Source organism: Sapajus apella, unplaced genomic scaffold, assembly GCF_009761245.1.
Source record: "Sapajus apella isolate SASKATOON/1434 unplaced genomic scaffold, GSC_monkey_1.0 scaffold50, whole genome shotgun sequence".
In the NCBI taxonomy this organism is placed as follows: Eukaryota; Metazoa; Chordata; class Mammalia; order Primates; family Cebidae; genus Sapajus; species Sapajus apella.
This window is the reverse complement of record NW_022436990.1, coordinates 10,198,594-10,221,896: the sequence shown is the minus strand read 5'-3', so window position 1 is coordinate 10,221,896 and position 23,303 is coordinate 10,198,594. Positions and strand designations below refer to the sequence as shown.

At 35.1% G+C, this 23,303-nt stretch overlaps 1 protein-coding gene across 3 annotated transcripts in view; it reads left to right on the top strand.

Annotated features, from left to right (window-relative positions):
* The window catches only part of AKAP6 (A-kinase anchoring protein 6), a 685,039-nt gene that overhangs the window by 565,009 nt on the left and 96,727 nt on the right, over window positions 1-23,303 (top strand). For all 3 annotated transcript variants that reach the window (XM_032242689.1, XM_032242690.1, XM_032242691.1), the window contains 2 exons: window positions 18,106-18,252; window positions 21,294-21,518. In XM_032242689.1, coding sequence (XP_032098580.1) covers window positions 18,106-18,252; window positions 21,294-21,518 — 372 coding nt within the window. The remainder of the gene's footprint in view (window positions 1-18,105; window positions 18,253-21,293; window positions 21,519-23,303) is intronic.

Here is a 23,303-nt window from a genome sequence, read left to right as displayed (position 1 = left end):
AATTTCAAATTCCCTACTGGGGATTCTTCTCTGGAGAGCTATATGGTTGAAGGCAGATACATATTTGCTTGAGGAAAAACTGATTGCAAGTTTTTCTACCTTGCAAAGTGCAATAATTGGTATCAAATTCAACTAACAATTTATGAAGTTTGCATCACTTTCTGTGTGTCTAAACACAAAGACATTTTCCACTTGAATTCTCTCATTTTATCACATATATTTACATATGTCCATATGTCCTAGTGCATATATCAGGAATTAATGGTCTAATTATTTCATTTTTATTTAAAAAGAATAAAGAATGATGTTATCTCATTTTAGTGACTGTGAAGATGAGACAATAAGCATTTGTTAGGGTCCTGTGTGGTGCTATGGAAAACCAAATAAAGGAAGGTTAACCTTATCATTAAGTAATTTATAATCTACTTAGAAAGTCAAAACCAAAAAAACATGAAATATTAGCAAAGATAGCAAATTTCTGTGGTACGAATAATAAGTGCTAGTCTTAGAAAGTCCTCATGGAAGAAGTGATATTTGAACTGAATCTTACCAGATAGAATTTAAGTAATTAAAATGGAGATAGATGCATTACAAAATACTGTAATGCAATTTTGGGGGAAAAAAACTCAGATCTGGAAATTAGTTTGATATGCTCCTAGGACTCTGCCAAAACCAGGAAAACACACTGGAGAAGAGTGGAAAACCAGGGACAAACCATATAGCTTTTATCCCATGTGTTCAGTGAAAGTCAATAAAAGAAAATATTTTTAAAAAATTCTAGTGAATATTGATTCATAGATTCAATGTTTCATATAGTGAAGAGAAGTTATATACACAAATAAAGGAACTCATTGCATGAAAGAGATGAGAAGAGCTATGTCAACGGTCATATATTCTTAGCATGCAACTCTACATGCTAAAAAAAGTTTAAAAAATATTTGTATATAGTGTTTATTAGGTAACAGAAATTGTTCTAGGATCTTTGCAGATACTAGCTCATCAATCCTCACAGCAACCTAATGAAGTATTAACAATATCCCCAAATGAACAACTAAGGCGTAGGGAAGTACACAGCTAGTAAGCAATACAAGCAAAGTTTAATTATGAGCAGTCTGATTCCAGGCATGTATTTAATTTATTTTTAAATTTACCTAACCAATATCCTTTTATCTCATTGATTTACAAATTAAATGTTTGACATGGTTCCTTTTCTGTCACCATGTTTGTAGAATCACTCTTATAATGAATGATTAAATGGTTACATGTGTATAGGTTTTGAGAAGTAGTATTACTAGGTAGTATCAATAAGTTCCTTTCATTAAGGATCGAGAAAAATAGTAACACTTTGTAACTGTGTGTATAGATATATCTATATACAGCTAGTGCTCGACTTACGACCACGATTGGTTCCGACAGACCGGTCGTAACACGATTTGGTCGTAAGTTGAGTAGGCTATATGTACAGTACTGTGAAATGATGTTATAAAAATCTTTAAGTCATATTTTATCATAATTTTCTTTCATTATTGTTATATATCATAATTTTCTTTGTTCATTTTATGCCATTTGTATCATCTCTACGCCATTTTGTTTCTTATTTTTACATTCATCAGGTTTAAGTAAAACACTGCATTACCAGTACAACTGGTTTAATATTTGCAAAACATACAAAATTACAAAATACAGGTACATACAAAAATACAAAATACAGGTGTAAAAAATACCATAGGAAACATTTTCCCAATTGCACGCGGAGATTGCAGTGCTGCTGGAAGCTGGTCCGCACTGTCATATGCCCAGCTGGTCAACGTTTGCGCTGCCAGACGCAGAGCAGTCGTGGCTAGCGATTGTGGTCGTAAAGTCAAATGGTTGTAAGTTGCATAGGTCGTAAGTCGATCAATACCTGTATATATATAGACAGAGTATGTGTGTATATATGTATATACACTACATGTATTATGTACTCTATACTATTAGGCTGGTGCAAAAGTAATTGGGATTTTGCCATTGCTCGTAATGGCAAAAACCACAATTACATTTAGTATATAGTATAGTATACACTATATATTTAGTATATACAGGTACTACATATATGTACTGTATACTATGTACTCTCTGTAAATATGTATATATTCTGTTCTTTTAGAAAATACATAATGCTTGTTCATGCATGGCCAAGGAAAAAAAATAAAGAAAATACATAATACATATAATTACATATATATATTATATAATGTATATTATATATTATATAGTATACATTAATTATCTATATATATATATGTATATGTTTACCTTTCTAATGACTTTATCCTGATGTGTGATTTCTTTTAACTCTCCAGCAATAGTTAACAATACATTATTTCTAAGGCAGAAAATAAAAACCATGGGAAATTTTCAGTCTTGCTTGCACGTGAATAGCAAACCAAAAAATTTTATTACAAAACTCATATGTGTTAAAATCAAAGACTTCTTATTAATGATATATTTTATAGAGAGATCTAAAATTTCTTACAAATATGATCTATTTACCTCTTAAAATATCTGTGTTGGACAAGTGGCAAAGATAGCTTTGTCCCTGTTTTGCAGAGGGGATGACCATGGAAATATGAAATGATGTTCCCTGGATCAGGTGGATCAGGTGGGAAGCCACCGAGAGAACAAAAGCAGAAGTAACAGTTTCAGGGCTGATGGTGCCCACTGAAGGGTGCTTAGGGGAAATTCTCAAAAATCACATGTTTTAGTATTCATTTCTTCTTGAAAATTTATGTATTATTTTGGCTGTGCTAAATGGCCACATCCTTGTAACTTGTGCTTCTTTTAGTTCCAACATCCTCTTAACAAATTTTTTTTCAGCCTTTACATAAAACTTTTAAGTCATCAACATCATATTCTCTCATCGGATGATTTCAGGGAAGCCATTCACTAAGACCTTTTCTCTAGCGATAATTTCCTTACTTTTCTGCAATGCTGTTTATTTTTATGTAGTTTTTACGATTTATTCCCTGTGGACTAGTAATTGTTTTTCCTATCTGGCTAAACCTTTGTAACTTCCCCTATTTACTTATTACTTTCTCTCCATGCATCTATGCATTTCCACCATTACATTCTCCAAATCTTCGCTTCTTCCTCCTCTTTAGTTTTATCACTCTTGTTTCTTATCTCACACACACACACACACACACGCACGCACACACACACGTGCACACATACATACACATTCTGTTTCTCTCCGATGGAGCTATTCTAAGACACTTCCTTGAATATTTATAGCAGACTCCTTAACATAGCTGAAAAAATGTTCAAAAGCAGTTATAACCAAGGTTTGCTCTTTATGGTCTTAGTTTATACCAATAAATTTCCACTTGTACCTCAGAGCTTCTTTAAACTGTGTGTTGTCATTCTTCTGAATGACAGGCATGACTATCAGTGAGAACTCTCCTATCTGCCCTTTTAGCCTCAACCTCAGGCTATTAAAAATCTATTGGGTTTTTGAGGGTGAGCCTACACCAAATGAATCTGGCTATAGAGGCTACAAGATTAGGGTTCTTAAGTATGTGTTGGCCACCCCAATGTCACTTTGAATGGCATTCTTGGCTTTATTTACATTATATTCTTAGGGCCCACCAATTTCTTCAGACTTCTGGACTGAGATCTAATGATGTATTTTCAAGAGCAGTAGTATGGCTTACCAAGCTAAGCTGAAATTCCTCCTGAAATTCTCTTTCTGGATTTTAGTAGAATCTTACTGACCTTGGGCAAGTCACTTAGCTTCTATGTATCAATTTTTAATCTGTAAGACAGAAGTAATATTACTAACTTTCCCCATGGGCTTCCCATAGGAGAACAAAAAAAAAGAACAATTCATTGAAATGACAGCCAAGCTTTCTGAGGCTGCAGCAACAGTGTTTAAGCCTTTAAGCCCAAAATATCTAAAATTTATTTTCTTAAAATATCTTTCTGATAAATATGGGTAGGTACCCAAAAGAAACAAAAAGGCCTAAGGGGTCAGGGGATGCATAGAACCGAAAGGTTTTAAGTCTGTAGCATACTGGTATCAGCACTAAAAATTACACTTAGCCTTTCTCATTTTGATCAAATGTTTTTGCTATGAGAAAATACTGCCTCATAAACGGTTCCCTTAAAATATTCAAAGAACTACTGCCACCTTTCTCTTTTCTTTGATAGATTTTTACAGAAGCTTTTCTTGTATTAACCATTCATGGCCATGATAAACAATTAACTTTGTTCATGGTTTCTGTTTGAAAATTGAGAATAATATTTCTGTATTGGATGTTTTACCAAATGAGTTTTTCATAGAAAATGAAGCTCAAAGATAAAGCAATCACACTCTACTCATTTCTGTGTACTAATGCTATATCTGGCATATATTTCAACGGCTTTCTATATCTGCCTAGACTTTGTTTTGGGAGAAATTCAAATGAATCAATATTTTCCAACAACCTCCTACATTTAAACCATAATGCTAAGAATTACAGGGGGTAAAGGATGAATAACATGTGGTCTCTGACCTCATACAGTCCATTGTAGAAGCTTACAGTCTAATTCTGAAACTACACTTGTCCTCATCTGAAGTGAAGGCACCAGAGATATTCTTAAAAAGTAGCCTAAGGAGTCAGCTATTTTCACTGTACAGGGATTTGAGCAGTCACCAAGAAAAACTCCATAGCATTATGATTCTGTTAAGATTATAGATGTGAAAACTCTTTGTACACTGAAAATACCCTGCAAAAAATAAAAAAGGCACAATGTGAATACATAAAGGTATAATGGCACTTTCATTGTGTTTTGGAAACAGGCAACCTGGAAATGCTTTGATCAGCTCTGTCTTAACACCTACTATCACATGGTAAATTCTGGGTGCAGATTCTCAGTGCTAGAGTCCGTAATCCCTGGGGAATGCCCATTTGCATGAAACTTGAAAAGCCGGTTTTTTCATGACGACAATAAGGGCAATAGTGCATTCAGTCTTTATTTAGGCAACTGATTCTCATAGATTTCAAAAGCTACCATGTTCTGCAGCAACACCTTTTTTGATAAACTACAATGGTTACAGTGTTCTACCTTTCATTTTTCTTCTTATCCTCAAAGAGAAAGATATCTCTTTGAGGAAATATCAACAGAGTTAACATAAGAAATATATAGCTTCTTCCTTATGAAATTAATTTGGCATTATTTTTGCGGTGTAGAGCATCCTGGAAACTGCTTTGGTTTAAAACTCTATGTGATTTGGGAAAAGCACGTTTCAGAATGTTTAATTCAGCAATACAAAAGGCCCTAATGAAATATGCATGTATGAATTTTATATCATATTAGTTCCCTCTTTCTTGAAATCTGAATAAAAGCCAAACATCTGGATTATGTCTGAAAAGCCTGAATTTCCAATTTTCAGAGAGATCCAGTCTATTTTGACATTGCACACTTAGCCTTAACATTTACAGTGTGCTATTAACATTACTTGCAATTGTAGAAAAAAAAAGTTTAGATTTAAACAAACTTGGTGCCTCCTAATGCTAAAAATAAAGCTATATTTGAAATGGCTGCTGCTGCTGCTGCACAACCATACACATCCATAGTTCAGGCTTCATCAGCATTTTCATTATAAATACTTGCACTGAACAGGCCTGTAATTCAGGTATAAAGATATGTGGTAAGCTATGATATATAAATTCTTCTATGATTGTATATTAAAACAACAAACAGCAATTCATACATCACTTAGTTTGAGAACCTATTCATTGACTCAGGGATTTCTGAAGGTCTCAAATATTCAAGATACTCTGTGATCAACCAAAGAAGACATATCCACCATCTTTTGAAAGTTTATTCTTCAAATTTACAAGACAAATATTTCTGCTTTTATAGATATTTGGGTATATTTTGGCAGCCTAGTCTAAAGGCAAGTAAATATTTATGGTCTTAGTAGTTTAGGGATGTAAATCTGGATATCATTGCTTTATCTCATTTCATTATCATAGTTTATTTAGGAGATAGATTGTCAATCAAGTTTTAGAAGGTAAGGCAGATAATGGTATGCCCACACAAGAGGTCAAGGAAGATAGAAGAATGTGACTGTTGTGTTTGAAGTTTGCATAATAGTAATTCTTCAGTGGACTTTTATTTACTACACTTAACTTGTTATTGCATTTCTTATAGCACATATTAGGTAAAGGTTTTCTTTTGTTACATATAGAGAACAGCTAGAGTCAAAGATTTTTCTTTTTCCTTTTCTTCTTACTTTGCATTATTAGGTAATTCTAAATTATGTAGTTGTGCTGAGTGCAGTGGCATGTACCTATAGTTCCAGCTATGTAGGAGACTGAGGAAGGTGGATTACTTGAGCCCAGGAGTTCAAGGTTATAGTGTGTGCTCATCATGTCTGTGAATGGCCAACTGCACTCCAGCCTGGGCAACATAGCAAGAACCTGTCTCAAACATTAAAAAATTAAGTAGTGGTGCCAAATTCAACAGAAATAGCTATGTTTAGAGATGTTTGTTTAGGTTGGGAAATGGAAAACAAAATAAATGAAACTTTTACATTGAAAACTTGTTTAAAGGAGAAAACTGAGTTTCATTACATTAATTGCTGTGCCTCGAGTCTTTTTTCCTTTCTACATTGCATACTCTAACAGATATTACATAATTGCATAACTATTTTTACTATGTGCTGACATGACATTACAACAGCCCTGATATGGTGCATCATAATGAAACCATAATTAGAGGAGTCATGATGTATTATGGCAATGATCCACATCATCACTAAAGTACATTGCAATGCACAGAAAACCCGTTGAGATGTGTAGATTTTCAACATAATATAATACAACCATGAAGATTCATAGCATGGAGGAGAGATTGCAATTATGCCCATGCTGCTGGTAGCAAGGGTTTAAATGCACATCTTCGATATCTACTGAAGAATGTCTGTATAGATGAAGGAAATTTTTGAGGGTGGTATTTATCTTGAAATTTATGTCTTTTAAAAAATTTAAAGGAAGGACGTTGTTGAAATATGCACCTAACCACATGAATTCTATAGAAGTCTCCTATATTTACCAAATAAAAGGACTCGAAATGTTCCATTCTGTACCTCAAATTCAATGAAATACCTCTCTAAAGCAGGATGGATTGAAGACAGTTTTGAAATTTTCAGTTAACCCTGCCCTTTCTTTTGTTCTCTATATCCCATCTTGAGCTTAGATTATACAGCTTACATTTTATGTGGTTCATTGTGTCTTTGCTTCATTGTTGTTCTCTCAGATTTTTCTGCATGAGAATCTTGTTCCTGAATCTTGTTCCAGCGAGTGACAGCTTCTTCTTAACTTGGTGATTTTCAGTCTTGGCATTTCTTTTACCTGGAATAATGTGATTGTTATGGCTGATCTTATGAATGTGGATCCAAAGAAGCTCAACTTTCTAAAACAGAGAGGAACTTTAGGCTCTATCTTCCAGGCCAATCCTCATTCAGTGCTTCATTTACCCATAATATATCCCAGCCAGGTAGACCTCCCATCTCTGCCTGAACACTTCTGGTGAATGGGAACTCACTGTCTCCCATGCTGTGTTCCTACTCATGCTTCAGCCTTTGACCCCCAGCCTGACCTCTGAGGTCTGATGGAGCAAATTAATATTTTTTATGCAAAAGTCCTCTAAATATTCAAAGTCTGCTAACATGTCCTTCCTCTCTTCTCTCACCTCTAACTCTTACTTGCCCTCTTAGCTGAATACCTTTAGCTCCTTCAACATCTTGACCCTTGGGGAAGTATTGAATCTTCTTCCTTACTTGAGTGCTTTTTTTTTTTTTTGGTACATTTAATACATTGTCTAGGTCCCTTTTAGAAAATGAAATACAAGCAGTATAAGATTGGTGCCTAGCAAATCAGTCAAACTAATGTATCTATTATCTTTTTTTTTTTAACTCTCCCCAAATCTTTTTTCCTTTTGATATGGACAGGAAGCAGGGAAATACTGGGTAGAAAAGGGTGGGATCCCTGATGAGGACTTTACCTTCAAGCCTGGACCCACAGCTCTAAATGAGAACATGCATTCCTGTTTTCCTGCCTGAATGCTGCCTGTTGCAAAACCACCCTGGTGCACCATGCCCCCCACCCTGAACCCATAAAAACCCCAAACTCCACTGACAGAGCAGAGCAATGCAGCAGAGGAGAGAAGAGAATAAATGAATGCCAACAAGAGTTGAGCAGGCTGGGGACAGTCAGAAAGGAATTCAGCCGGGGCTGGCCAAACTCCAGGGAGATTATCTTCTCACTCCATTCCCTTTCCAGCTCCCCATTGCTCTGAGAGCCTCTTCCATCACTCAATACAATCTTCTGCAAACACCACCTTTCAATCTGTTTGTGTGACAAGATTCTTCTTGGACGCCAGAGAATTCAGGATGCATCAGGTACAGGAACCCAAAAAGGCTGTCTTGCCAACTCTTCACTAAGCTGTTTAACACTCAAGCCATCCACAGACGGCAAATGCTAAAAGAGCATTGTTTGTAACAGGTGCTCTCTGAGGCTCCAGAGGTTGTGATGCTGCCGCAGGCCAGTGTGGGGTTTGTGTGACCTCATTCTTCCTGGATGCCAGATAGGAATTCAAGATGCAGGAACCCAAAAAGGCTGTCTCACTGACTCTTCACTAAGGTGTTTAACATTTAAGCCATCTACAGATGGCAAATGCTAAAAGACCATTGTTTGTAATATATACCCTCTGAGGCTCCAGAGGTTGTGGGCAACCCCTAGATGCTGCCGCGGACCAGTGTGGGGTTTGTTCCTGCTGGCACCCAAAGTCACTTGCCTGCCTCCTGCACCCGCTCACCTGCATGCTCCCCCTCCTGCAAGGGATTTGAGCACAGGTGGCCAAGTAAACGAGCTACACTTGTATCACAAGTCTTGTGAAGGGGTCAAGGGAACTCTCCTGCCTCTCTTTTTAAAAAGATGTACATCTACCTTCCGTTATCTGTTGACTCACATTGAACCTGAAGGCAAGTGAAGCCTAGGCACCTCCATTCTTTATGCAGTTTCGAAATTTTATCTTTTTGAAGGGGGAGTGATGTGGTGAAGTGGGATGGTTATTAACTCTGTCTGACTTTACATTTGTCATTTCTCCTTCTTAGATTTAACTCATTATGGCAGCATGTTTTGCTCCTTTTAGAGTCTACATATTATCATCTGAAATAGACATTATAAAGTAGTTGCCTGCAGCTTCATATCCAGAGACATAGTTTGGTCTGTGTAGTGTTAAAAAGTTTTAATGCAGCATATAACAATTTTGAGACTTCACATAAATATATATAGGCTTTAAAAAATTTGTATCTGGCCATACTGAACCCATGTTCAAGCCATATTTCCACATGGTAACAGTTGGCAGAGCTGCATCAGGGTTGCCCCTTTTAGATGAGGCATATGCTCTCCCATCCTCCATGGCTCACACCATGCCCTCTTATCTCTTACTGATATTAGATATTAGTAATAATCACATTTATGCATTGTTTTTATTTTAGTAAAAAAGTAGTTATCTTTTTTATGATAGTAGCAGTAGTTAGAATGTGAAAGAGAGAAGAGAATTTATCCTTGCCCTACTCAATTCCTTGATATCATCTGCCTGGTAGTGAGGTGGAGCTGGCTAACACTGACTTATGAAAGCATATTGTTAAATATTCAGGAATTTTAGCAGCAGCAACAACCATTGGTAGGTTGGAATCAGCCACAGTGGGAGTATTTATAATGGACAATGGGAAATCAATGAACACTACAAATCAGGTCTTTTACTTTTTTCTTCTTTTTTTCTTCCTTCTTTTGTTTTTTCCTTAGAGAGCCAGTTTGCTAGCATACCTCTACCTTTAGGTATTTGAGTTTATGATCTCTGAGCTAAAATATTTATTATACTTTATTGATCAATGAGATCAGTATAATCTGGTAATCTGATCAATATGCCATATTCATATTTTCCTTATCAATGTCATTAATAAAATATTTAATAAGAATGAACCAAAGAAGAGACCTATGGCATAACATCCATTAAACAGTGATCTTTACATATGATTGTTCAACAGGTCCTTAGTAAAATTCTCTGTGCTTCTTAATGATTTCATCCATCTGCTCACTTTATGCTTATGAAAATCTAATAGACGTTTGTACACCTGATCCAGGAATTCACATCCTTGCTGTAGGAATTTAAGTCATTAGATTTTGGGTGTATGTTCTTAGCAATTTAATTATGTTTAAAATCTGGTTAGTAGTGTAGTAAATAACTGGTATTGCTACAAAATTGCATTGAAAAGGTAATAGGATTGAATTTCTACACAAGTTGACACTCAATTAAAATTTCCATATATCCAGTGAGTTAGCCAGTTCTTGGCTGGAGAGTTAAGCAAATGCCTCCCTACTAAGCCGATCACTTCAAAACAGGCAAAATTTATAATAGAGTCAAATCAGGACTGAATGTATTAACTAAAACTGGAGTTCAGCTTATCAAATACAGATCAAAAGCAAGAAATAGACTAGAGAGCACATGGAATGTTTCTTCCTTAAATTTCTCTATTTTTTATTGACACTGGGGGGAAAATAGCACATTAAAACCTCCTTACTGAATTACTGTCCTAAACCAATAGATCCATGGGGCTTGTTCAGCTAAAAGCCACAACAGACTTTGTAATGCAATGATGTAATCTTGGCTTTGTGTCATTTATATTCAACCTAAAAAAAACCAATTTTCCTGAATAGACAGGCTGACAACAATATTGTTCGGTGTGGGTTTTTATTTGGATTCTTTCCAAATGGTTCACATGCCTTCACAGTAACACATCATCCCTGCTTATGTTTTTTTGCCTGAATTCTAAACTTTTCCCCTTTTACTAGCTTTCTATTTTTCTTTTAAGGTCTCAGTTATGTTTGTAAAACTAACCAGCTCCACCACAAAATTAGGATGTATCTTGCAGAGAGCATTCATTTTACTTTTTGCATATTTTTCCCGAGGTCATGTCAAGGTTAGTTTGAATTCCATCCTACATTAAGACTTCTTTCACAGCTATTTAGCTCGGCAGCCTACTCCCCGCTGGGGTCTGCCCCTTGGGCACGTCAAAGCTTCAGACCTGACAAATCACACACAGATGAAGCTGTACAGTTTTTTAAACAGTTTCATCAGTAACTTTTTTTTTCTTTTTCACTATCCTCCTTCATGTTGAGATTTTTTTTTCTCTGAATTACCATTTCAGGGATGTTGATTTCTGTTTGAGACAATTTGTTTTCACATCAGAGTTGCAGACTAGCAATATCATTTATTTTATAGTAAAGGATATTAATAGCCTTCTGGTCATCAAGATTGCAGACCTGCAGACCATTCCTATAATAACTGTAATTGCTTTATTAAAATCTATTTGTAACAGGAAGTGTAGTGTCAGGAATGTAGCTATATCATAGAGTCTACCAGAATCTGAAAAAAATATCAACCATAAAAATGCAGTTTATAAGGTATTATGAGTTGAGCCTGGAAATGTTTCTCAAATCATTAATAATATGCTTTTTCAGTATTTTAGCAAATTATGAAACTAACTGATGCAACTCCATTTCCTATTTAATTGATGAAGTTAAAGTGCTTGGTTGCTAATGAGTGTATTAGCAAACAATGTCCCCTTTATAGGCTTAAGTAGATCAGGATTTTTAAAAAGCAGCTTACTATCCTTATTTTTATTGGATGAAAAATATTGACTGCCACAAAATTTCTAGACCAACTGAAATAATGGTGTAATTATTTCTGTACAGTTATTTTGACAATTTCCAACAACCAGATTAAGATTTTCTAGTTCCTATGCTAGAAAATAGTTATTTTCTTTTACAAACCATAGACTTTTCGTTACATTTTTATTCAGGACAAACAACACCTGAAGATCTTTACTGCAGACTAAGCAGAAAACTTAGAAGTAAGGCGAAAAATAATATTTGAATGATTCTCCTCTCCTCAGTCTTCTTTTACAGTTTGCTCAACATGAAAGAACCCAAATGAAGGGTTCTGTAAAAGGTTGCTTCATTGAAACTAATTAAAGACAGGTCTAAATAGAAAAAGAAAAGAAAAGGGGATCAAAGGAATTACATTAGGTGTCAGGACATCGTTTGGGAGCGTTTTTATTTAATTTTTGTTATTCCAGGAAAAACACTAAATTCTAAAAGTGTCAAATTTTTGGCCATAATTTTATATTTGTGTTATTTTTCCAATAAGATACGTGTCAGCAGGCAAATATCTTGAAGAAATCGTTTCAGTATTGGCACATTAACACATTATGGTGAAAAGAGAGGCTTGTGCTTTTCACGCAGTGCATTTCAGTCTTCAATTAATGTGAAAGCACTACAATGCCTATGCAACTTCTCTTGCCTAGTGGTGCACCATTTATCATTGCAGTTTTACATTGACCTTGACACCCACTTCATTAGAATAAAGATTGTCTACCATTTAGGTTACATTGTTCCTCTGCACAGAGACCCCATGCAAATTTCTGTTCAGATAGAAGAGCTGCGAGGCTGTCAGAGGTCATCTGCATTAAATGATTGCAGCTATTTTCCAACTGCTTCTTTTCATTCTACTCAATTCAGGCAAGGAGGATCAATCAAGTCCTCTGCCTGAAACAGTGGGACTGCTGGGAATATAACTGTTTTTGGTAGTAGTGGATATGCCCTAAACAGTATTAAATATTTAATATAAACTCATTAATGGCCATACAAAGGCTTCAGAAAGATATCAAATTTATAGAAATATCTCAGGGGATAGAGAACCTTTTTAAAAAGTAAATAGAAAAATAATGATCAATGTTATAATTTTACAGGATGTGATCAAAGTAGTTCTTAAACTTACTTACTAAGTTTTACCTATAGGAGACTTTTTTCTCACCCTTGACATGGGTAGGAAAGAAAGGAGACAGGTAGACTTGGTGTCCTTATACAGTATTTTATATGAAATTGACATGAAAGTTTTTAGTTATTGATTTTTTTATTTTTGTTCTATAACAATGACTTCTGCTCTAGCTATATTTATTTTTAAAGGCTTAGATATTTGTTATTTAAAAGAAATGATTGGAGAAATAAGTTGCCAGGTCTCCTACTTAAGTTTTCTGGGTGATATAATTGGAATTAAATTATTAATGGGAGATACTTTAAAAAAGATTGTTTTATGATCTTCTATTAGGGAATTTGCAATTCATTTTAATATTTGTAGTTTGATTTATATTAAAGATAATGCAATCTATGTCCAATTAACAATACATGGCCAGTGTAATGTGATTTCCAGATCATGCAAATGGAATAAGCTAGAAGAGGGGGGAAAACTCAATTCTTAACCTCAGGTGTAATTTGCTGTACTAGTTCTGGCAATTTTAAATGACATTGCACTTTTTAATTTTTCCAAAGGCTCAGCAGCAAATTTATCCCAATCAGGAAAACCTATTATTAATTTACAAGGACAATTGTAGGAGTCTTTATAATTTCTCTACGCAGTTATTCACCATAAATTCTAATGGTAAAACGCAAGGAATTTGCAAGAAATAATGACTGTTGTTTGTCCTGGCCTTGAACCCTCTTCTTCAATTTTGAACATCTTCTTGAAGTGTTGGTGATACTGACTCCATGTGCAGCATCATATGCATTGTGAGTTGCTGCACACAACTCTTCTGAAAAGGGGGGCGGCACAAGAGCCGCTGCAAAGGCAATACTGGCCTTTAGCAGATTCCTGCACTCTGCATGTACAGCTGAGCTTGGACCCTGGACTTTTATATAAAAAGACTCTTTGTTCACCACTGAATGGCATTAGGCATGGACTTGCTGAGGGGCCACCATGAAGCCTCGAATGAGGAGGGCAAACACTAGCTAGAAAACACGTGAGAGTTGTAAATAGACACATCCCTGGATTTTTTTTGCAAAAATGCATATTTTCACACATAATTTTGCCGGTAGTCTGCTGTTTGGTATGTTCCTAGCATTTGCTTTCTTGTTGATAGACTAAGTAAGATCTATTTTATTTTCTCAGTGTATTCTATCTATCTATCTATCTATCTATCTATCTATCCATCCATCCATCCTATCAATCAATCAATCAATCAGTCAATCCACCATGTGTATATGGGGAGGGGGTTCTTGCTGGATAAACAGGTGTTTGTGGCATTATTTATACTAGGAAAGATGTTCAATCCTGTCATTCTAATAACTAGATCATTTTCCTTTAACTTTTCCTAATATAAAGTCAACTGAAGCTCAGTTAAAAGTAATATGGTGTAATATGTAAATGCTGGAACCCTGATGACACAGAATACAGCAGCCCTATTCTAATAATCACGAAATGTCTTTAGTTTAATTTGTGTTTTTCTTGCAGCCAAAGCTTCACTCTCTGTTCAGCAATGTCTGGTCTCTTTTCAGCATAACCAACAGAAGTACCATACAAAAGTCTTACAATGGATGTCTTAATCTCTCTGTGTGCTTTTAGAGCATTATTTTGAATTCCATCATGCTGCCTTTTTTCTTTCCTCTTCTGAAGTTTTATTACAACAGCAGAATTCCCAGGGAGCTTTGGGGGCAAGGTTCACATAATATAGCCCTGAAGTTTTGCTTAGGTGGAAGCCATCCCCCAATCCTGGCCATCCTTTGATGATCCCTCTATTTCAAAAAGATTCACTGGGTAGAGTCTTATAGCATTAGCTGTACATAGTTTATTTATTTTTATTTTTTTATTTACCAGACAGTGAGCATCTACAACCCTTTCATGATGTTTTCTTTCTCTGACCTCATAGTGACAAGGCATCTTGTTCCTTAACATTGAGGGAGGCAGAAAAATGCTTGAGTTGCTCAATGTGTGCCTTCTATACCAGTTTCAAAATGGCTTATTCTTCTGGTTTCCATGGTGACAATTAACACTGTTTCAAGGCATTGTTCCAGTCTCCATTTGGGCAGAATTTTCGGTGTGATTTCTAACAAAAAAAAAGGAGGGGGGCTTTGGTGTGGGGGGGAAGCCTTTAGCATAACTGTCAAAAAAGTTATCTCAATCAAGTCTTCATACATTTCTAAGTATATTTATTTCAGAAATTCCTGCTTTTGCTGGCTTTGCTTTATAATTCAGTTTTAGCATTTGTGCCATTAAAAGTAAGCACTCAGTAAGGATTTTCTAAAACTTCTTTAGTTCTTAGTTAAAATGATGGGCTAGTGTTTGTAGTTGTTTTTAACTCTTTTTTTAAAATTTTCTTTATATTGATATACACAGGGATGGCATTTAGAATAGTACTATCCTGTGTCTTTAATTTAGATCATTCACATATCTATTAGGAGGCTTCATTAGTCAAAATTGAATTGGCCAAGCAAATATACTTAATAATGTAAATATGGCCTTTCAAGAGAGTATATTTTATTTTTGACTAGACAGAGAGGCCCACAGCAGGTGCTGTAGGGAAATTAAATACTGGATGCTTATTTACCTTAGCACTCAAGAAAAGCCGTCTGACTTTAACTTTGCTAATCTCATTTTTGCCTATTGAAGAGTAGTCTATATCATAACATCCCCAGACTACAGGACACAATGAGGCAGCCTCTGCTCACTTACTGCTGTGGGTGGAATGAATATGAATATTAAATTATCTTCTCACCACAGGATAAAGTAGCCTTACTTGATAGGATGACCAAAAACTGATAGAGCTGGCAGTTCATTCTCTGAGCCTAATGCTTCTGAAAAGATGTTAAGAGAGAAGAGCAAAAAACATACTAGCATCAACAAAAAATAAGCTTCCTGACATTATTACACATACAGCTTGAGCCGCTAAATCATATTAGATTCAAACTTCAGAGTGCTTTAAAATTTAAAATAAATATTTTCACCTTAAATTATGTAAGTTTTTTGTACTATTCATTCATATATCAATACATCTAACAATTAACTAGATACTCTGAGGTTTTATATTATAGTTTGAAGGCATTGTCCATCAATCACATCTTTCATCAGGCTGTTTAGACAGTAGGCTCTATGGTGACAAAGACTGAGAGCATATATAAAGATATATTTCTTTTAAATGTAATAACCTTTTATGATAGCTATTGCAGTGACTACTTATATACATTTAACAGAGAAGATTAGTTTATTACATCCAAAATTAATTGGTTTTTATATTTTTATTTTTACAAGACTATCATTTTTGGGACACATCTAAGCTGCTTCCTTTCTTGACTGATCTGCTGTGTGAGAGTTGTTTAAAGTTGGGGTGAAGAGGGGGGATGAGCTTATCACAAACTAAAGGGATAGCAGGTAGAGGCCATTCCCAAGTGACACAGCCAGAGGACTCCCTCTGTTGATGAGTAATACCATGTGGCATAAGTAAAACATTTGAATTAGATTCTTCTGCCTGCCTAAAATACTGGTTCCCCCCGTATTATGCGGAAGTCTTACCAAATTAATTATGTAACTCTTTGTCAGCTCTATCATTTTGGATGGGAATCTCATCACATAAAGCAGATTGTCCTCTCCTCTAATCATCAGTCTGACAAATAAAACACTAGGTTTCTAGAATACTTCTGAATATTGAATCCAGAAAACTCAAGTGGACAGTGTGTTTTCTAAGTGCTGGAGTAACATGGTCCTGGTAATTGCCTTCCATTAGAAAACACAATCAGAATTTCTCATGTATCACAGGCCAAATTCTAAAAGCGTTCTAAAGCAACCCTTGATTTTCTCTACTATGCATATTCATGTAATTTTGGATACTCTGAAACCCTGATCAACATTCATTAATAATATGAAATGCTTTAAATCACCTCATTTAAAACATTTTGTTCTGTGATCCACAAATGACTAACATTTGGAGAAGTTTACATAATACAAATGATGTGCATGTTTAGTGTAAATGAAAGATTAAAATATGAAACTAAAAGTATGCAAACATATGCACGCAAATGCTGTAGATCTATTAACTGAAACAGTGATTTCACACCTTCTTTTCATTTAATCTGCTTCCAATTGTATTTTTATTTGGGATCTTGTATATCATGTTTTCGAGGTGAATGAAATCACCCAAGTGCTTGGGCATGTTTGAACTTACTGATTTACTTATTTGCCCAGAGGAAAGTTTTTCTCATTAAATCTGATAAAGGTGCTTATCTTAGGGCACCCTTTCTCAGTTAGGGTAAAGGAACAAAATGCTACCATGGAACTCAGTGACCTAAATTTGGTGCCAGAAAGAGAAAGTTTTCAAATTGCCATTTTATTTGGAAATGTGCTAAAAATGTTAAATATGTTTAATATTTTAACTAGAATCTAATTTTTCTACTCAGAGGTGTTCTTACATATACATTTATAAAATACAGTCATAGTCATTTATAGCTATCCATAATATAGGATTACGAAGTTATCCAAATAGAGTTATTTGAAGAGAATCACCATAGTAACTGTCATATTAAATAGCACTTACATTATCTCTAGCAAAACATCTTTTAGGAGAGACTCTCTTGGCAGTTTGTTAGAATACAATACACACTGGGGAGAGAGAGTTTTATAATTAACTATTATTTGGGGGATATTTTACAATAATCAATAAGAAAGCATAGATTTGTAACTATTCCTAAAATGTTGGCTTTCCTTTTTCTCTATATATGTACCTTTTCTCCAAGCCCACACAGAGTTTTTAAGGAAAAGAAAATGAAAACAAAATGTTAACTGAGAACTCAAAAAACTTACATAATCTTTATGAATAATTTTATTTCTTCCACCTTGAGATTCATTGGTCTTTTAGGGACAGAGATGAGAGGTCGACAGCAGTCTGGAGCTAAATAATGGCCAAAATTAACAATAATATTAAATCCCCATTTTAAATTAAAGATCAAATATGTGTATAATTTGAGTTTAAGACATAAATCTTAGTCAACTAAATGTAGTAACTTTGTGTGTTTGTGTAATCAGCAATATTCTTCATCTACTCAAAGTACTTAGGTTTAGCCTCCCCATACATTTTATTGAGAACAAAAACTTTTAATGCTCATAAGCATTACAAATTCTGTGTTCAATGATTTTATAAAAATACCTCTCTCCCTAATGATACCTCTTTCTCTCTTTTCATTTTAGAGGTACAGCGTGGAAATGTCCATCAGACACCTGAAAAAGACGGAGCTGCTTAGTAAGGTTGAAGCTTTGAAGAAAGGTGGCGTTTTACTACCAAATGATCTCCTTGAAAAAGTGGATTCAATTAATGAAAAATGGGAACTGCTTGGGGTATTTGCATTTTTATTACTGTTTGTAGGTTATGTGTACATTTTTTGCCTAGTGAAGTACTCTATCTGTCTGATTTCTAATTTGAGGCACAAATATCTCTCTCTTTCAATTCACTACCTACATTTCAAACAAGCTATTCGTGCTATTATGGGAAAGACACTGCTTTTCCTCTTCTGTTGATATTTTTTTCTGAGCTTGTCTCCTCTCAGATTTTAATAATTTTGGTTCTTTAATACATGAAAAAGTAAGTAAAATATGCCATGTATTATGGGTATGCACCAAGTCAACTATAATACAGTATATCTGATATATACTGACTGTCATGCTTCAATGAATGTTAATAGAATTTATTCTGAAGGTACATGTAAGAGACATCTACTGTTTAACTATTTACTGTACCCTTAAGATGAAAAGCGGAGTTGTCACTACAGCTTTCAAGTCACACTAAGCTACCAAAACAAAGATGCAAATTTGACCCAAATCTGAATTGCAGAATTGAATCAGCCTGTGTTTTGTGCCTCAATTTCCAGCTCACTTTTAACAAAAGCCAAAAAAAAAAAAGTTTCATGTAATTCATTTCACGCAATGATGGGCTGGGTCTCAGCCAAAGACTGAGATGCAAGAATCTGGCAAAAAGGCAATATAGAGATTCTGTTACCCAGAGACCAGGATGGCACTGTGCAGGAGACATTACTGTCCTTTTGTTGGAAGACAGCTGAGAGAGAAGTTAAACTGTATTTTTTCATCAGCTTCTCTCCTAAATTGCCTTCACTTCAAATCAAGGGTAAGCTATATTTATCAATTACCTAAATAATTAATTGTAACAACCAAGTATGGGCGATGTCAGTTATGGAGCATAATTTTGCATGCCTTTCATTTTTCTACCTTTTAAAAAAATTTTAGAGAAATAATACTCCAAAAATATTTTGAATAAAAAGCTCTTCATGTACCTTGATGATTTGGAGGAATGCCAGTATTCTTTTTATACCATACTTAATCTAGGTGATTAAAAAACTGCAAGTTTAAGTCCTTCTCATTTAAATTCACTACACTCTGCAGTTGTGCAAAGTAACTTAAACTGTTAAAAGTTTTTCATCTAACGTATTGTTGCTTTTTAATAATAATTAATGGCTTTCACTTTACAATACGGTGACAAATCAAAATCTGCCAAATTCTACAACATTCATTGATCTCAGACAGAAGTAGTGTGGTTAGTGTATGGCATTTTAAAAGGTGGTTTGCTACACAGATAAAAATGGCAACCTTATGTGTTTGATAAAGTAGTGATAAGTCTGTTTACATTGCATTTTAATATATCTATTGCTAATTTGATAAATAATATTTTTAGAAAATTTTTTAAGATATGTCATGTGTATTGCTTCCTCAACAGAATTTTAAGTCAACATTATATTGAAAAAAGAAATAATATTTAGCTATCCTTTATGAATCAGAGACTTTAAAATTAGTTGCCATTTTGACAAAAATATCATTCAAATATAACAGGCAGGTTTGCAATGAGAGAGTAGGGTGAGGGAAGATTTTTTTTAAACCTGTACCAGGCTAACACCACCAGGCACACTGTTTTAATTGGCATGATTACATTTTAATTGGCATGAAAAAAATTAAAGACAAGGATTTTAACTTCTAACAATAGTAAAATAGAGGGATATGGTTTTTAATATTACTTTCATCTAAGGTGAACAGTGTGGAATGGAAATACATTAGAATGAAATGTCAGTGGTGCGTACAGTTTAATCTGTGAAATTTTGTCCCCTGTGCTGCATATTACTCTGTCTCAATTGCATATTAAACAACCCTATCAAGGCAGGCATTGGCATCTGCTGTGCTGACACAAATTGTGAATTAAATGAAATTGATGTCCTCTGTCGTATATTTATGAAGACGGACCATTCTCTGAAGTATTCTGTTTATGAAGAATTTATGATTGCAAACTGTTCCAGAACAAAAAAGTGGCAATAAATTCTTTTTTGTGACCCTACCCTCCAAGGGCATTGATTTCACCTCCTGCTGCTACTTTTGTTACAGCATAAAAACAATAGCTAAATCTGGATTCCACTGAGGGTCTTCAAATTATCAATATTTTCACCATGAAAATACGAGGGTGTTGCCAAGAAAGGCTATTTTTCTGCTACAATCTCCTAAAGATACTATTTACAGACCACTACACAACAGATGAATGTTTGTTGACTTAATTTTGTGTTTTAAAGCTTATTTTTGTAGGTTTAATTCATCGTTATAGATTTAAATCCTATTGATTGGGAGTGCTTTCCACCAAAAAGAAAAAAAGAAAAGAGTCCTCCCCTAGAACACTCTCCTGCCATAGTGGTTAATTTAAGTAGGCTTCTAGCATAGTAAATTAAGGATTATTTTAACACATATTTGGTATTAGAAGGTCCAGCATCCACAAATGCAAAATGGAAATAATTGTGGGATTGAACAATTTATAAGTCAGGTAAAATCAACATCATCATCAAGGAGGCTACCTTTACTTAAAACCCTTTAGTCATATGGTTTTGGGAATACTTCACAAAACAAAAAATGGAATTTAATTCTCCATGCTTGATCTATTCTTGGCCTCTTTAGTATATTTATTAAACTTATATTGCCTGAACATTTCATGTGGAGACTTTTTTACTATAAACTCCTGTCATGAGAATTCAAATGAATTTTTCTCTGTGACCAAAAAATTCAAATCAATTTTTATTTGGCGAACTATGGGCCAAATCTCCTATTAAAGGAAAGTAAGTAAATGAGGTCTTCTTAAGTCTCCTCTGGTACTCAGAACAATGTGCACTGTCTGAGAATTCAAATACTAAACAGAACAATGATCTAATCTGAACGGAATGTCAGTAGGGAGGTGGCAGGTATAGATGGACACTTCCAGGTGGCTCTTATTACAAACTAAACTGTGATGTGTTTCTGGTATCTAAGCTAATCTATGTTTTTGTTTTTTTGTTGTTGTTGTTCGTGGTGGGTTTTTTTGTTTGTTTTATTTTTTGTTTTTTAATGTGATGCATTAGAAAACCCTAGGAGAGAAGATCCAGGACACAATGGCAGGGCACAGTGGGTCGAGTCCACGTGACCTGCTCTCTCCTGAAAGCGGAAGCCTGGTAAGGCAGCTGGAAGTCAGGATCAAAGAACTGAAAGGGTGGCTAAGAGATACAGAGCTTTTCATCTTCAATTCCTGTCTAAGACAAGAAAAGGAAGGAACAATGAATACTGAGAAACAACTACAATACTTTAAGGTAATAAAAAAACAATCAAAGGTGATAAAAAGCTCTTTTTATAGTAGAGATGAAATATTTATCAAGTACGTAAAGTATTATGCCCATGTATCTGTGTATCACTGTGCACCTAAATGTTTCCTTGAATTTATAGACAACCTCCACATTTCTTATATGCCAACATCTCTGTGTGTGTAAAGATGAACATTAAGCATATCAAATATACATTGCAGAGGGGAAATATCTGCTGCATCTGTGTTTTTTCAGTGCTTATTGAGGGAGGACTTTGATGAATTAAAAGCAGATCAGCAAACACTAAAGATTACTGAGGCCTTTGACAGACAGACCTAACTGTTCTATAAATAACTTGAATAAAAATACTTCCAGGCCGGGCGCCGTGGCTCAAGTCTGTAATCCCAGCACTTTGGGAGGCCGAGGCGGGTGGATCACGAGGTCAACAGATCGAGACCATCCTGGTCAACACGGTGAAACCCCGTCTCTACTAAAACTACAAAAAATTAGCTGGGCATGGTGGCACGTGCCTGTAATCCCAGCTACTCAGGAGGCTGAGGCAGGAGAATTGCCTGAACCCAGGAGGCGGAGGTTGCGGTGAGCCGAGATCGCGCCATTGCACTCCGGCCTGGGTAACAAGAGCGAACCCCCTCTCAAAAAAAAAAAAAAAAAAAAAAAAAAAATACTTCCACAAATTGATATGATAAAAACACATGATCTAATTGAAGGTCATTACTGCTAACAAAAGGAAACATAATTTTTACATATGAGAGAGTCAACTATTTATGGAGGGAAGAAATAAAGTAAAAGAGGTCCGTACATTACAGGTATATTCCATTGTAGAATATACCAACCTCAGCAACACAATCATGTTCATATTCACTGTATGTCCATGGAGAGGCATTTTCCCAGGTTTGTTTCTATTGTTTACACAATATCTATTTAAAAGTGATTTAACATTAGAATGTTTTCTCTTATTGTTCAACCTAGCCCATAGTGCTGAATCTTTCCATAAATGCCTTCATTATTTGGGTTCTGGCTAGTATCAGCCGGAGGCTTTGGGGCTGCAGAATTTGAATTTGGTGGCCATAAATCTTCAGCGTGAGAAATCTAAAGGAGTAGAAAAAGGTAAACCAAGAAGGAAAGAACTTTTTGGAACCAGGCAACCATTTCTTCTCTAAGCATTGTAGGACCAGGTTTTATTCATCCTACCCTGTCTGCAATCATCCAGTAATCTATTAGAAAATTTAGTCACATGTGATTCACCCTCCCTCTGCCAAACAGGTAGAGTTATCTGGCTCACCTCCATAACCCAAGAGGAGGCACCCTCAAAGACAAGACCACAATACTTCCCAATAAACTATCTTCATTGCACACCTATAAATTAGCTTTCGTTGAAAATGTCCTCTTTTGCCACTTAATTGACAAGATCAAACTAGAAGTTAAAGTATCTTGCCAAGGCAAATGGGTTTATGGTCTAAAATCTAATACCCAGATGAATTGCTGTTATAGCTCTACTTGACCTATCCTAACCTCTACTGCAGGAAAATAGAGTCTTCAGATCTTTTAATGAAACTTTTCCAACTTTTTGAGATTATGGGGGCCTGATAATTTTTCTTTATGACTTGAAACTAGTTGCTTTCTAAAGTTGACCTGAAGGAGTTTGAGCAGATAAGATAAGCGGATCTAGCATAACGGTACTTTTTTATTGTTTTTAAAGAAAATTTTATTCTTGACTGTTGTTATACATCTCTTTCCAAGGCAGGATTTTAAATAATTCTGAGCTGTTTACTC